This window comes from Neopelma chrysocephalum, unplaced genomic scaffold (genome assembly GCF_003984885.1).
Source record: "Neopelma chrysocephalum unplaced genomic scaffold, ASM398488v2 Primary Assembly neopelma1_64, whole genome shotgun sequence".
Taxonomy (NCBI): Eukaryota; Metazoa; Chordata; class Aves; order Passeriformes; family Pipridae; genus Neopelma; species Neopelma chrysocephalum.
In genome coordinates this window covers 8,355,694-8,370,717 of record NW_020897721.1, presented here as the reverse complement: position 1 = coordinate 8,370,717, position 15,024 = coordinate 8,355,694, and the positions used below count along the sequence as shown (strand labels likewise).

Genomic DNA, 15,024 nt, shown 5'->3' with positions numbered 1-15,024 from the left:
GCATGCTGGATCACAATAAAACCTGTAATCGGGTGATCTTCCCACTACTTAGCACTTTGTTCCAGAAGACAGCATGTGTGAATTGCATGGCATGTGGTGGATAGGCACAGAAATGGCAAGCAAAAGTCTCAAAAAAAAAAAAAAAGAAAAACAACAAAACCACTTCACAATCAAATTTCAGTCCCATTACCCAACAACAACAACTTGAAAAGTTTGAACTGCACAGCTGGAGCTGCTGTGTGCAAACTGGAATGCACACAGGGAGCTGGTACAGTCACCATACCAGTCTGATTTAGTTTTGTAAGACTGTTCAAAAAAGAACCCAGGAAAGCTCTGTGGATATCCAGGCTCCCACAGACACAGGAGATCAAGGATCACTCCTATGTGGCTGAGTGAAGATGAGGGGGGTTCAAGGAGTGTATCCCAGAACAGCAACAGCCCCTGCTCAGCCTGGGCTCACTCTCAGCAGTGAAGGAGGCTGGAAGCAAAGGACAAAAAGCAGCTGCACAGGAAAGGAAGGTACTGGAAGGGGCCAACAAGGCACAGGAGGCAGCACTGGAACAACAAGGGCACGGCAGGGGCAAAAACAACCAGCCATGGCAGGAAGGGCACCAGCTGGAACTGCAGAAGATGCACCAGCAGTCCAGAGATCAGGCAAGCACAACCCAGAGCACAACCCAGCTCTTGGTGAGCAGCAGGACCAAGGCAACGCGATGGGAAGCAGAAAAGTCTGCTGGAACAGAGTTCTAAGGGAAGAAGACCCAAGATCCAGAGGTTCCAAGGTAATGCCAGCATACTAGGAGGTATTAAAAATAAATAAGCAAACAAACATAAAAACCTCTACCACACACAAAACCAAAACACCCCTGAACCCACCCCCAAACAGCAGGAGATTGCTTTCTCAGTGTAATCACACAGTTCACAATACTTCTGCTTCTTTTATTGGTTAACTTTTGTATGGAAAGTTAGCAGGCTTATAAAAAATTGTTAACAAAGGGTATGAGTACTACAATGACTACTTTGTCCTAAAACACAGTTTAAGAGCAAGTGAATCAAAGGAAAGTTCCTGAAAAAATTGAAAGGGTGAGGACCTCTGGGCTGCAGGGTTGCAATGATGTCAGGGGGACAGGGGTCCCAGATGGAGCAGTCCTAAGAGTTACCATGGGTTACCCTGCCTTTCTCCCACCTCCCACATGCACTGTATTTGTGATTCTCAAACACATCTCCCCCAAGAGCCAGCAAGCCAGAATTTTATCTTTTGTAGGAAGAAAAAAAAAAAAAAGTATTTGGCTAGGATTCACAGCAAGAAAGCAAGATTAAGACTAAACACTGGGCAACACTACAAACCCCCATCTGCTGTGCAAAATGCCAATCTCTGCCTGGTATTTAAAATGCCCTTTATCAAAATACAATTCAAATTTTGTTCCAAAACTGTAATATAATATAATTTGAAGTCTGGAGTTAAATTGACTATTTAATTAAATAATTTCATTGAAAAATAAATATGTATGAAGAGATTCTGGTAAATGTATATGCATATTTCATTTTTATAAAACCAGTATTTATAGCCTTAAACCTTATCAAGACGTATATAGATGACTCAGTGAATCCTGTGGTAATGGCACCACATTTCAGAAGCAAGTGAGAAGCTGATGATTCCCGTTCAAGCCTATTCTTGGACCATTAACCTGTTGTCTTAATTTTTAAAAATTGCTCTTTTGATTAGTGTTAATGATATCCCAAGGCTCAAAATAAGGTTTCTCCAGCCTGGCAAGTGTTTCAAAATGAACACAGTTAAGCACTCAGTATCATTCTATACTCAGAGAAGGCAGTGTGAGCACCAGTTAACATTTTAATAGCTGGAAAACACTTCAAAGCAGGAACTAAAATGGTATCATTGAAACAGACTGTCAACAAAACCAAAACACTTTGTTTCTCACCATATGAAAATGGAGGGGAAATAAGGTCTCACGTGCTCTAAGCCTGGTTGAGAGCACTGGGGAGGAACACCCACTGCTCCACCCAGGAAGAACTGATGGGAAGGAGGAGTCTGGTTCTGCCTAGGCTGGATTAATGAACTGAATCCATTTAATATCCCATTTAGCACAGTTTTTTACTTTTACAGAAGGGTTTTGATTTTATATTCCTGTTTAAATGCTAATTATGATAAAAACAGGTGATGGAGAGCAAACTAACTTACCAGCTGCAATGGATAAGAACTTTCCTTCAGTCAAAAAACAAAACACCAAACCCCAAACTCCCCCAAACCAAAAAGCCAACCAATGGAGCAGTTCTGAAAGAGCCTATTTGCTGAAATACAAAACCTAAAATTTCTTAGTAAATGCATGATCATGTAAGAATTATTAATGGCATACAAGTTTGCTATTTAAATAGAAGTGCTAATTATCTGACTGCACTGTAAACACCTCTGTGGAATACTGGAAAGGACTAGTAAGAAGTTAAAAAGAGAAGGGCATGGAAAAAAAAGCATGGACAAAAGGGGAGAGGAACAGGATAAACAGCAAATTAAGACCAGTTACAGCTGTAGTGCCTAAAGACTAGAAGAGAGCACTAGAATCTGATCTTTGGAGAAGCACATTAAAGTGTTAATTTAAAACGTGCAGCAATTATAAAATATGAATTGCCCTTACCCATTACAACTCCAGTTTGGAACACAGACAAAATCTTATTTTAATCCTGTCCATGATTTTGAAGTCTTGAGCTAAACAGTATTTTGTTAATTTTATAAAAGCAAATTTGCAACAGGTAAGAGCCCAGCCTTTTTCTTTTTTATTTTTAGTTTAGTTTTCAGTGCTACATACAGGACATAATTTTAATTTTAAGCTGCCAATTAAAGCTGAAATCTTACTTAATGTTCACCTCTTTACTTGGCTGGCTATACAGCAACAGCCTGCACAAGAGATGTGACAGATTCAGACAAACCAGAACAGGAGCCAGGTTTTCAGCTACCAGAGATAACACCAATCTTTGTTGAATTCTGAGCAGTAGATACTCTGCTGCACACAACTGCCACAGTCAGACTTCCTTCTATTTTTATTAGAAATAATAAAATGAATTTTATTTCCAAATCCAATGTTCAGTCTTTCTCCCTTGTTCTTTTCTTAAATACCAAAGTACTGGTTCAGAGGTAGTGAATCCTGCTAATGCCAGAAATACAATATAACAGAGGCCACTCTGGGGAGACAATAAGGAATTAAGGTTCAGCTGTGCAGTACCACCCTCTATAGTTCTTGCTGAACTTTATCCAGCAAGTAATCTAAAATGTTGCTACTACCACAGGCCCTATAGTGTCCTGCTTGCCTGAAATATAACAGGTATTAACAATATAAGGAAAAATGAAAACTGGGCAAAAATTGTGAAAATTCAAAATCTTTTGTTTCCGCAGGTGATATGTTTCCATGGTTACCATGTGGTTAAAAAAAAATAACAGTTTAAGAATGAATTCCAAGAGCAACATTTTTAGGGCACTACTATAAAATACCATGTAAATGTATCACATTTTTGAGCAGAGGTTTTTAGCAAATTCTAGCATTTAATACAAATACACAAATTAATCAGATTTTCCTCCTACAGCCAAAACCACTTACCAAGCAAAATATCTATGGCACTTGCTGCAGCTTCCCTCCAGTTGAGCCCTCCACCCTCTGCAGCATTAAGATCCTGGCTAACTGGCCAGCACCAACTTTCCTCTCCCTGTTACTGCCCCACATCCCCTCTTTGTTGAAGTGCACTGACTAAAAAGGATAACATACTATCAGGCAGCTATCACTGAGAGCAAGCTTTCTGGCTAGATTATTAGCAACAGTAAGCATCAATCTGCAGGCAGTTCATCTGATCTGCATATTAACTAATAAATTTCCCACAAGCAGGGAATAATACCACATACATTCATGCACCAGTACCCTTGCCTTTAGAAGTTTCACTAAACTCATTTCTTCCTTTTACTCCAAACTAAACAACTGCAGGGACTGTTCACTGTATGGATGCATTTAACAAGTTAATGTTGCTTTTTCTTTTTCCCAATATTTCATACAAGGCATCAGAATAACAGCAGATACACCAGTCTGGGTCTCTGTGCACTCACGTGGATGTGAGTCCACTCCTCACGAAGCTACCTTGTCCCAGCCCCTGCATTCAAAAACCTCCACAAATTCTCATGGAGATGCTCTGGGATCAGCAACACACGTCTTCACAGCTGTCAGGGGAAATCAGCAAAACAGCTCTTCAGCTCTTCACCACATCTGAGCTTCTGACACATCTCTGCACTGACATATCTCCCCCAGAACACACCTTAAATATTTACAGGAAAGGGTTGCCTGCAGTAACCAGCCAAGCAGGAGAAGTTCATTTATACCCTTAAATAGCAGAGACTGACTTCCTGAATAAGGAAGCCTTATGTAAATAAACACATTTCACAATTCAACACATCAAGTGAATAACAAGTTTTTGTTTGCCTCAGGATTAAGGCAGGCAAAAAGTAGGTAAGAGTTTTTACTATCCATTCTGACAGAGAGAAACTGGTCATTGGAGAGAAACTGGTTAAAGTCAGCACTTATTTGTCTAAAAAGACAGGCAAAAAACTTGCACAGAATTGAACTGCAAAACGTGCAAAATAAATAAAGAAACTAAAGCACTTGAATCCTTAATGGGCTGGGGTATCTATCAACAAGAATGAATAAAGAAAAACACCAAAAATGTTATGCAAGTTACAGAGTTGCTGGTCAGAACCTCAATAATTAAAGCTTGTGAACTTTGGCCTGCAACAGCAGGCCCAGCAGCAACTCTTAGAGGAACAAGCAACAAATATATAAACAATTTGAGATGTAAACTAAAAACCAAGGAAAATAAAAAAAGTCTTCCTGGTAAGAAAATATACGTAAGTAATGTAACGGGGACTAGAGTAAGTCACAGTTCAAGATTACAACATACCAAATAACCTTTCCTTTGGAAGAAATGTCAATTATATTAAACATTTTTTGCTTCTACCCCAAACCAAGCACCCCGAGGGACTGTTCACTGTGTGGACGCGTTTTAAGAACTACGTTAGTGCAGCAACTCGTGTTGCCTTTTTCAAATGTTTTGTACAAGAAGCAGAACAAAACATGAACTCAAGTTAGCACCCAAGAGCCCTAATTCACTGTCAGAGGCTAACAGGTAACACTGGGGAATTTTCGAAAAGAAGAAAGCATTTGTCCCATGAGACACATAAAGGAAGATGTATAGTTCTGGCACCTGGAAATTCCATGGCATCCTTCCATTTTCTATAGTCTTTTCAGCAGTGAACTGAATAATTCAGCAACTGAATAATCAGCTGCTACTTGTTGTCCCTTGCCCTTAAAAACATTGCCAGTGCACATAACTAAGATATTTACACTACTTCCCTTCACCCTTCACTCCTTCCACGTTCCTGTTCTCCAGTGTGCACCAAACTGGGCAGTAATTCAGCAGCCTGTGGTGTGGCTGACACCCTCTGCACACACTGCTCCCTGTCTCACACACACCTGGGAGTGCAAAGGGCTGCATCACCCATTACCCTACTGGCAGCACTGCAAAGCAGTACCCAATCCCATACTTGGTGATTCTCGGGAGTATTATTAAGCCTATTCTTAGTGAAACAGAAGATTTAGCAGAGTAGCACCTTTCACCTCTGGGAGCCTGGGCTATTTAAGTTACTTGGCCTTCCAGTTTTATCTGTTCAAAAATGTTCTGCTGTTCAAAACAAAAGCCCAAGTCCAAAGAAATAGAAAAACAGCTTTTTCTTTGAGTGTTTCTAGTAAAAAAAAAAAATCTAATCATATAACCAGCTTTTCTGGGGAAGGGGAAGAAAAAGAAATTAAAAAAGAAAATCAAATTAGCCAATTGTACTTCCAATTGAAGAAAATCTATCACTTTTTCATTCAGGTTTCACTTGCATCTTGGCCATCTTTCACAAGGGAAGCATCTGATTTTCTCTGCTGACAGGGTGTAATGTAACACTGCTGCAGTGAAGACAGCCACAGGAGTGCACTGAAAAGCACAAGTGGTTTAAATAGGGAAACGTTTACAGCAAAGACTTAATCTTGATGGAGCAGAAGATGATCACCTTGTCAAACCTGTCAAAATTAGACTAGTTTACAGATAATTCTGGCTGGGAACCGACACCTGGTAAAAGTTGCAGCTATTTATTTCTATTTTTAATGGAATTGGGAGCCTAGATGTCAAGATGAATGAAATCTACAGATGCAAGTTGCAGAATAAACCCCCAGGGAAAATAAAAAAGCCCCAACCCTAAAACAAGCAAAAAAAATACTGCCCCAGACAAACAAAAAACCAACACAAACACAGGTTACAAACAACTGCAGCCACTTTTTCACCTAGCTTGTAGGAAATATATTCCCTTATGACTCAGTCATAAGAGAATACCCAAACCAAAATCACCCAAAATACAAAATTTATAGAGCTGATTTCCACAAACTTTAATTCCCATGGAAGCTACAACCCAACTGTAAGAGAAACAAAGAAAGATGTGATGAGAAACCCAGCCTGGTAACTGGTGAAAAGAGAGACCTCCTGCCCCAAGGAGAGCCCTCTCCAGCAGCAGACACACGGAGGAAGTGAGGGAGGCTGTGGGGTCACTGCTGCTCCCCTCACAGGGGCTGGCAGGGATGCAGGGAGGGAGGCTGTGGGGTCAGTCCTGCTCCCCACAGGGGCTGGCAGGGGCAGGTGCTGGCAGGGACAGGCTGTGGGGTCACTCCTCTCCCCACAGGTGCTGGCAGGGGCACTGCAATCCTCGTGTCCCTGAGGGGCAGAGCAGACCAGCCCTGGACCTGTGAGGTCGGTCCCTGAGGGGCAGAGCAGACCAGCCCTGGACCTGTGTGGCCACACCAGCTCCCAGCAGCATCCCCCGAGGCTGGGGCAGCACTGCCAGAGGCAGCTCCTCCAGCTTCCCCAACCAGCCAGCAGTGATGCTGTACCACAAATCTCCATGCTGGATGCACAAAGTACTGAAACACCGCCTGAATAACTGTACCTGCTCTGACATTTGTATTTTGTACTTTGCACAGCCAGGAAACGACAGCCACACTTTCCATTCTGGGGAAGATGACCTCAACACATTTGTATGAGATAAGTATAGACAAGCTGATATTAGATAAGGCAGTGGGATAACTCCTCCCACTCTATGTCATGCCATGAACACAAGTGAAACCTTTGTAAAAATGGTCCTTTAAATTTGTAGGATAAAGCAAAACCACACAGACAAACCCCATACAGATGATTAACTGTTCTTTCTTTTCAAGAAATCCCTCCCTCGAGTCATTTTCTAAAGCTCCAGACTGTCTGTTTGAAACACAAAGGCATCGATTTGAAAACTAACATATTTGGGCTTTTTGCAAACAATTTTCAAAGGATATCTTTTTCCAAGGAAACAAACATACAGAGTTCATATATTTAAAACCAACTTTCAATAATATTCCAAGTAAGAATATAGTACTTCGTAATTCCATTATATTCAAAGTACCTTACAATAAGTAGTCACAGTGGTTTTGGAAAGTAAATACCTGCCTGATAAGTTTACTAGATCTATTATAGCATCTCATTTCAAATGAGACTGCCCTCCCCTATCTCCATGAATGACCTCAACTATTCTGCTATCCCAGCATTTAAAAGACTAAAAATCATAGAAGAATAAGCTGGTTCAGAAAAACAACAAATACCTGTCTAGAATTTTTAGGTAACGATTACAATTATTTCAGAAGGCCTCTCTGATTTGTATTAATTAACATAAAATAATTTATTATGAATGGCACAGAAAATTAAGTGAACCGACATGTATATATCCAATTAAAAATTTTTCAAATCAAATTCTGTGCCTTAATGATTTGTAAGTTATTTCTAAAAGAAAGCTTTAAAATAAAGCACTAAATACCAGCTATGCAAAGTAAACAGTTTAATAATAAACTGCAAACCTTAAGACTAGTGATTTTAAATAGAAACCCACAGTGAGTCGATTACAAAAACAAAGAAATCAGCAGTCGATGTAGCTATGCAGACAAGAAAGGGAAACCTGGTAGATTTTTCCTGCTTACGAAGACAGAACAAAAAAACAGTGTCAAAGGGAATAAAAAAGACTTACCATTCATGCTGAAAAGCTAGTTGTCAGAAACATATTGCTCCTAATATTAATCCAGCAGTTGATGAAGTATGTTAATCTCTACCAGATCAGTGCTTCAATCTCTAAACACACTTATACACCAACTAGAGAGAGCACAGAGAATCCAGAGAGCTGCTCTTCCTTATGAGCTCCTTGTGATGCAAAAAACTACGAAGCACAAGATACCAGCAGAAAATCAAAATCAATATTCAGGACGGGGGTATTTGGGTTTGCTCATTAACCACTGCTGTTCTGACCAATGCTACCTATTCATGTCTAAAGCAACTCAAAATGGCAGGGGAAAAAAGCATGCAAACACCAGGAGGGTTTAAGATGTTCTCAATTATATCAAGCACTGGTTGTTTCCATGGCAACCTTAGACCAGAATTATCTGTTGACTTGTACCCAACTAGTAGTTATTCTAAAGCTTTAAGCAATTCATACAGTGTGCTCTGTACATTATTTCATATTTCACATGCATTTTTCTCTCTTCACACTCTCATATATATAGTAATTATTCAGCTAAATCTCTATACATCATTCCACAGTATTTAAAAGTATACCAGTATTATTTTGAATCAGAGACCAAATAATATTCCTTTGACTGTTCATCACCCATCCATTTTCAATTTAGAGACTATGAAGATGACAGATGGACTAGTGTTGACTCTCCTGACCATTTCAGTTATCCAAGTTGTTAATGTGTTCTCTTATGCAGAATCAGAAAATACTCGTACCAGTTCGAGAATAAAAGATTCACGCTGATCTTACTGGTTCTATGTTCAAAACCAAGCAGCCTCATTCTCCTTTGCTCTCCCACTTCAATCTTTCAAAGAGCAACAAGCAACTAAGAAAACAAAACAAAAATCAAAATGCAGGTTCCATATAGTTGCAAGTGGTCACAGTCAAGGCATCTCCAGGAAGCATGAAAAGCATCGCTCTGACGGCTCCCATCGTGTCCCTGTCACCCCAGGGCTGTGCAGCACCACTGACCTGCTTCCCAGGCCAGGCTCCACAATCACACGTGTGCTCAGGCAGCTTTTACAAACATTCCAAGGCCCATGGTGTCCTGAGTCACCTCTGCCCCACTGGACTTGGAGGAATTTACAGAACACACTCGTTTTGTGCATCGACCAAGAATCCAAGGCACACTGGAGAAACCGCGTGCTTTATATATCAAAATAACAGAGCAATGATGGCAACTTTCAAAGTCAACCACTGAAAAACCCCTGAGGCCATAGACCACAAGGCAATTTATTTAAACCCACAACACCAGGCGACTGACGACACAGAGTCCACCCAACCAGCACAGCTCCTTCCCCTGCAGCAAACCCAGAGCTCCAGCAGGAACTGCTTGTGAAAGAAGAGACACAGACCCAGACCCGTTACTGTATTTCATTACAGCAGATGGGATAAGTATATTAACTTCCTTTGCAAATGGATTCCACCTGAAGCCTAAAATAACAAAAATTTTGAGAAGTTATTTTCCAAACTTTTTTCAGGAATTAAGAGTGCTTTTGCCTTGAACTTCCGAGAGGAATTCACGCTGCCTGCCATGTAGGTTCACCTAAAACCTTACATTAACATTTCTAAGTTGTAGTGATATGAGCAAAATAGTTGAGAATATTCAAATATCCTTATAAGACAAACACGAGCATGTTTCTAAAACACTGCTTATTCAATAAACTTTCTGTGAAATTAATCTACAACCTGAATTCAGTGACACTAAGCAATTCTATGACATTGAAGTCTTGGGTATTAAAAACAACAAACAAAAACCTCAATCAAAACAAACAAAAAAACCCCAACACCTTGTTTCTCTTTTATGTTTCACAAAGAATTTTCACAGAAGATGTATTTTTCTGAAGATCTAATTAGGAGTCAGGAGTAGAGAGAAACACTCCCTTCCCTGTACTCCTTATTTTCTCTATCACTCCAGCTAAACGTGGACTTAGTTCATGGGTACCTACAGTAATTTAAATTATTGGTTTTTTAAAATAATCTAGAAATTGAAAGTTTCAGGATAAAGATTCAGAATTTCACCCCAAACCCAAAGCTGCATAGACACCCACTATTCAGCTACCAGCTCAGCAACTTCAGCTCAGAACACTGCATGCAACCACTCTACTTAATTATGACTTAAAATAGCATTCACAGAACAGCCATTTTCACCACGTTTATCAAGAGACACGGCAGTCCATTTCCTCATCAAACATGTCACATGAGGAAGCCTGCCTTAAATAGAGGGGAAAAAAGTACAGACTTGCACACAAACAGGTCACAATTTGTGAGTGTCAGTAGGTCAATACCATTTTTTTCTTCATGTTATATAAACAGAAATGCTTCAGTGGTATTTTTTCAAATAGCTATTTACATAAAAAAGAGCTTCTACATAAACACAAGTATGTGTCTATTTTTACCAAGCTGAAAGTATTTTGGAGAAGTGGAAGCTCAGAATTTATGCACTTTCATCATTTATCTTCCCAACAAAACGAGTCAATTCTTTCCTATCTCATTTAGGAGACCTAGATTCAATCTATTTTAGGTCAATGCATTAACACCTTTTTGTTTCCCTGTTTACTGCTTATCCTCTGAGAACAGCTTCACTCCCTACTCATAGAATATTTTAAGTTGCAAGCAAGATGTATAAACACTGGTTTTCTTCATGGTAACACTGTGATGCTAAGCATTTCCAACACAGCCTATCTTCAACTGAAATAATTGTGCTATCTCAAACCCATCAATGAATCTGAAATTTGGAACAAAATTATCATAAATTACCATATTGTAACATTTTAAAATGAGTATTTAACCAGACACAAGAATTGCTCTGCAAAATACTGCATGGCTTTAAAATTAAAAAAAAAAGAAAAAAAAAAAGAAAATCAAACATCAATTTGTTTAGATTGGGATTTTTTTGAAATCTCTCTTATTAGCCAAAATACAACCTTTTTAACCATACAAATACTGTAAACTGTTCACTAATTAAGAAATTAACGCTAATCTTAACCAGCATTCCCACACTAAGTTAATATGTTATAGTTAAAAATCAAACAGAATGTTATATTGTTTACACTATATAGAGCATTTCTAATGTATATATCCCTTAAAATATAACTATGAATGATGAAAACCCCTATAATTAGAAGTTTAATCTGTGCAGCAATGTCTACCCATTTGAAAGTTTAAACATTACAGTCTTTAGAGTTTTCTATTTCTGCTAAACTCGCTGATTTAATTTGAAAATAAAGGAAGTACTTTAGAAGTAAGAACTGGGGTGGGGGCTTGCCAAAACAAGTCAACTGTGCCTTGAAAGAAAAGAAGGAACAGGGGATCAATTCTCCTGCCAGCCACCAGCCCATGAAGCAGCCCCATCTCCCCAGATGCAAGGTGCTGTTCTTCACAAACACCTTTAGGTGAGGAGCTGTAAAACTGCCCCAGAAGGTATCACCCGTCGGTGTTCACATTGATCACAAACATACAAGTGCTTCCCTCAGGAGGCAACTGAGCTGCAAACATGTGTCGAGCAAAGCAAGCCCACTACTTACTCTCTTCATCCCACCGGGCAGTGAACTCAGAGCACCGTGGGCTCTCCCTGTCCTGAGTGCCTTTCTGCTCCTGTGCACCATGCTTGGAGTGCCTATGGAAGAGGCGATTAGCAAAACCCTCCAGTCTCTGCAGCGCGGTGCCCGTGCACTGGTGGCACGGCAGGTCCCTGTGTGCTGCCATCCACACCCCGGGGATGGCCAAAGCAAAAGAGAAACATCCACAGGGAGCTGGGCATGTGTCGAGCTTCCTGCCAGCAGCGTGCGCTAACCACCGCTCTCCTCCACTTCCTGTTGAGAGAACCTCTGGACTGCTTTATACTCTCTAAAGTCTCTTTGCATGTAGATTGAAAAGTCTTTTGTTTCTTAAAAAACAAACAAAACAGCACTAATTTCTCTAGAGCACGTTCTCATACTTTTGAAAGCGTTACATTTTATATTTAAATATCAATTTTACGTTAGAATACTATAAACAACTTGTTCAGGAGTAAAGATCAGAAGGCAGGTATATATTTTTTTAATTTACCACAACCACGTGTGAAAAAAACCAAAAGTGACTTATTCTTCAGTTCCTCCCTTGTTATTGAGAAAACATCATAGCAAACATAACCAGCTGGAATCTAATCATTAGTAATCTCGTGCTTTCAGCTAATCAACTTTCTAAGCAAGGAAGTTACTTGCAACCACTACTGAATAAGCTTATTTTAATATGGGGGGGAAAAAAGGTATTCTTTTCCTCCTTTGAGGAAAACCAGTCTGAAGAAGTTGAATTCTATTGTACATATAAACAAAACTGCATTATACTTTTTCAAACTGGCTTCTACTTACTCTAAGAATGAACCAAATGCATTTAACTTTTTGGAGAATACGATTTCATTCTTTCACAAAAAAGAGCATTTTCAATACATCAGTATTTTCATACTTTCAGTATTTTAAGTATTTTTGAGTACTTTCAACTGTGGAGTAAGTCTAGAAAGCATATTTTTTAACAGCACAAAACATAAGGAAAATAAAGTGAAAGTTGTATTTAACGTTACATTAGTTTGCAAATGATGTGATTTTGCATGCCTACCATGGGTAATACTAAATATTAATTTTTGTGACAATGAAAACAAATACATTAGACAGGTTTTCCAGTATATCCTCTGCACATCTATGATGTGGCTTCTTAAAAATTTAGGCTATTCTTAAGAAAGATTGAAATAACTTTTCCACAATCTGTCTCCTGCCTTACAGTCAACACGTGTTAAAGACATACCTCTCATTTTTCACCACCATACTTCTCACTGCATAGTTTTCAAATGTCAGCAGATACCCACCCTTGGACATTACATAACCATTTCATAACAGCCCTGTGCCTCAGAAAAAGCCTCCTGATGACAAACTGCCCACGACAACGATAAAACAATCCAAATGCCGACAGACAGACTGCACAGACTTGGCGCCGTCCCTCCTCCCAGGCACTGGGACACGCTGGTGGGCCTTGGCCACACCACAGCTCACTTCTCTAGACTCTTTGCTTTCAGGCTCCAGACACTCTGGAAATGTAAATTCTTTCTCCAGCACCTGTTCAAAATTTGGAACCAACTGTCTAAATGCCTACATTTTACACAGCCATTTGTAAATCCAGGTGAGCACCAGATATCTTGGAGGTGACCAGGCTGCTTTCCTGTCAGGGCCTGGTGCCTCAACCCTCCCTGGATGCCAGCTCATTACATGTGCCACCTTATGCCTTCCAGCTGTTCACCTGCTCTGTTCCAAGATCAATTGTGACATCCATAACATCCCATCAGTTCAAGGCTTTGCTGCCATAAACAAGAGCTAGTGAAGACCAGGAGGATGTGTTTGCCTTACCAGGGGTCACAAATAGGCAGAGGGGATATTTTATATGCTTTATATTAGCACTTTATGACAGAGTAATGCTACACACCTTCCATACAGCAATATAAAAAGTGCTTAGACAACATCAAGATACATATTTCCCTGCCTGGTGAACTTTGCAGGACTGAAGAGCCCCTCTGGAATTATACAGCCATGCTCTCCCTGTAGCTCACTGCAAATCTTTGGGCAGTCAGGAAATCCTTCCAAGAGACTAATATTCTTTCTATCTTTGTCTGTTTTCTCCAGTAAATGAAGCCCTCTGGTGTGATGGTGTGCTCATCTTGTCCCTCTCCTCTCCCACAGTACTGAGCCTTTACACCACTGTCATCTTTTGCACAGTTCTTCAACTAAAACATTTTGTTTCCCTGATCTAAGAGAGCAAGTTACAAAATTCACATTGCTTCACATGACATAAGTTAGAGGCTGTCAGCCATGTAGAGTCCATGGAGGGATGTAGAAACTGCCACAGAGCAAATGTGCCCAGCAAAATTCAGAGCTCTGAAATGCACCCAAATGACTAACCTGGACACTTGAATTAGGTGCCAAAAACTGGAATCAGAAATACCCATCCTGTGAGATTACAGAAGTGAACTGGTTTAAGTGAAAACAGGTTACCAAAAAGGAATTGTTAGAAGAGTTCCTAAAAGAAAGCATGAATTTGCCAGAATTTTACAAACCGCTGCCAGCGAACAGTTACAGAAATTCTGCACGTGTAAAACCTGAAAAGAAAGTGCTGGTTATATTCTTACAGGTAGTGATACGCTTTCCTAATCTAGGAAATTGCTCAATGACAATATAAAATACTAACACACTGATTTTATGGGAAACCCACATCCCACACGGCCTTCAATGTCTTCAAATGAAGTCCATGATTTTTAAAGGTGGAACTTCCTATTTCCTCTTACTTAATCTTTCATCTTATTGACACTCTGGTGTTCCAATTAATTTATCCACAGTAAGTATTTTATATGCTATATATGAAGAACAGAGTCCAAAATAGAATCTAAAATTTCTGTTCTACAAGAGATAGCAAAGTTCCAACTCTTGCAGCCAAAGTTAAATGTTAAGAATTTCCTTTCAGCAGAAATTTTATTTTTGCTAAATTCTAGCCATGGACTCTTCACAATATTTTAAAACACATTAAAAACTCAGAGCAGTGGGTAAGAGATTCAACTCTGAATCTGAACGTTGCATGTGCAAGGTCTGGTATTTTGATAAATTATTATTGCAGTAAAAGCTTTTAAGCCACTCTCCCATAGTTCAATAAAAAGCAACATAATGATGACAGCCATAGACAAGGGCTCACATAGTGGTCCTCTAAGCTGATAAAGGAAACAAAGCCATTTATACTTTTCCTGATGGCCAACCCATAACCTTGTGCACACCTGGCAGGGCCTCTTGCCCTGGAACAGGTAACAAAGAGCACCATAACCCAGCACAGACCCC

At 39.7% G+C, this 15,024-nt stretch overlaps 1 protein-coding gene across 7 annotated transcripts in view; it reads right to left on the bottom strand.

Moving 5' to 3' along the window:
- PRKACB (protein kinase cAMP-activated catalytic subunit beta) overlaps positions 1 to 15,024 on the bottom strand; it is an 80,743-nt gene that overhangs the window by 22,066 nt on the left and 43,653 nt on the right. The window contains exons 1-2 of one of the 7 annotated variants that reach the window (XM_027683235.1): positions 13,301 to 13,447; positions 11,701 to 11,792 (exon numbers count right to left, since the gene is read on the bottom strand). The exons of 2 other annotated variants lie outside the window; for them this stretch is intronic. In XM_027683235.1, the coding sequence (XP_027539036.1) occupies positions 11,701 to 11,792; positions 13,301 to 13,410 (202 nt within the window). In that variant the 5' untranslated portion in view covers positions 13,411 to 13,447. Of the gene's footprint in view, positions 1 to 4,105; positions 4,196 to 8,134; positions 8,531 to 11,700; positions 11,882 to 13,300; positions 13,448 to 15,024 lie in introns of those variants that run through there. 4 more of the 7 variants (XM_027683236.1, XM_027683237.1, XM_027683238.1 and 1 more) reach the window with 4 other exon arrangements.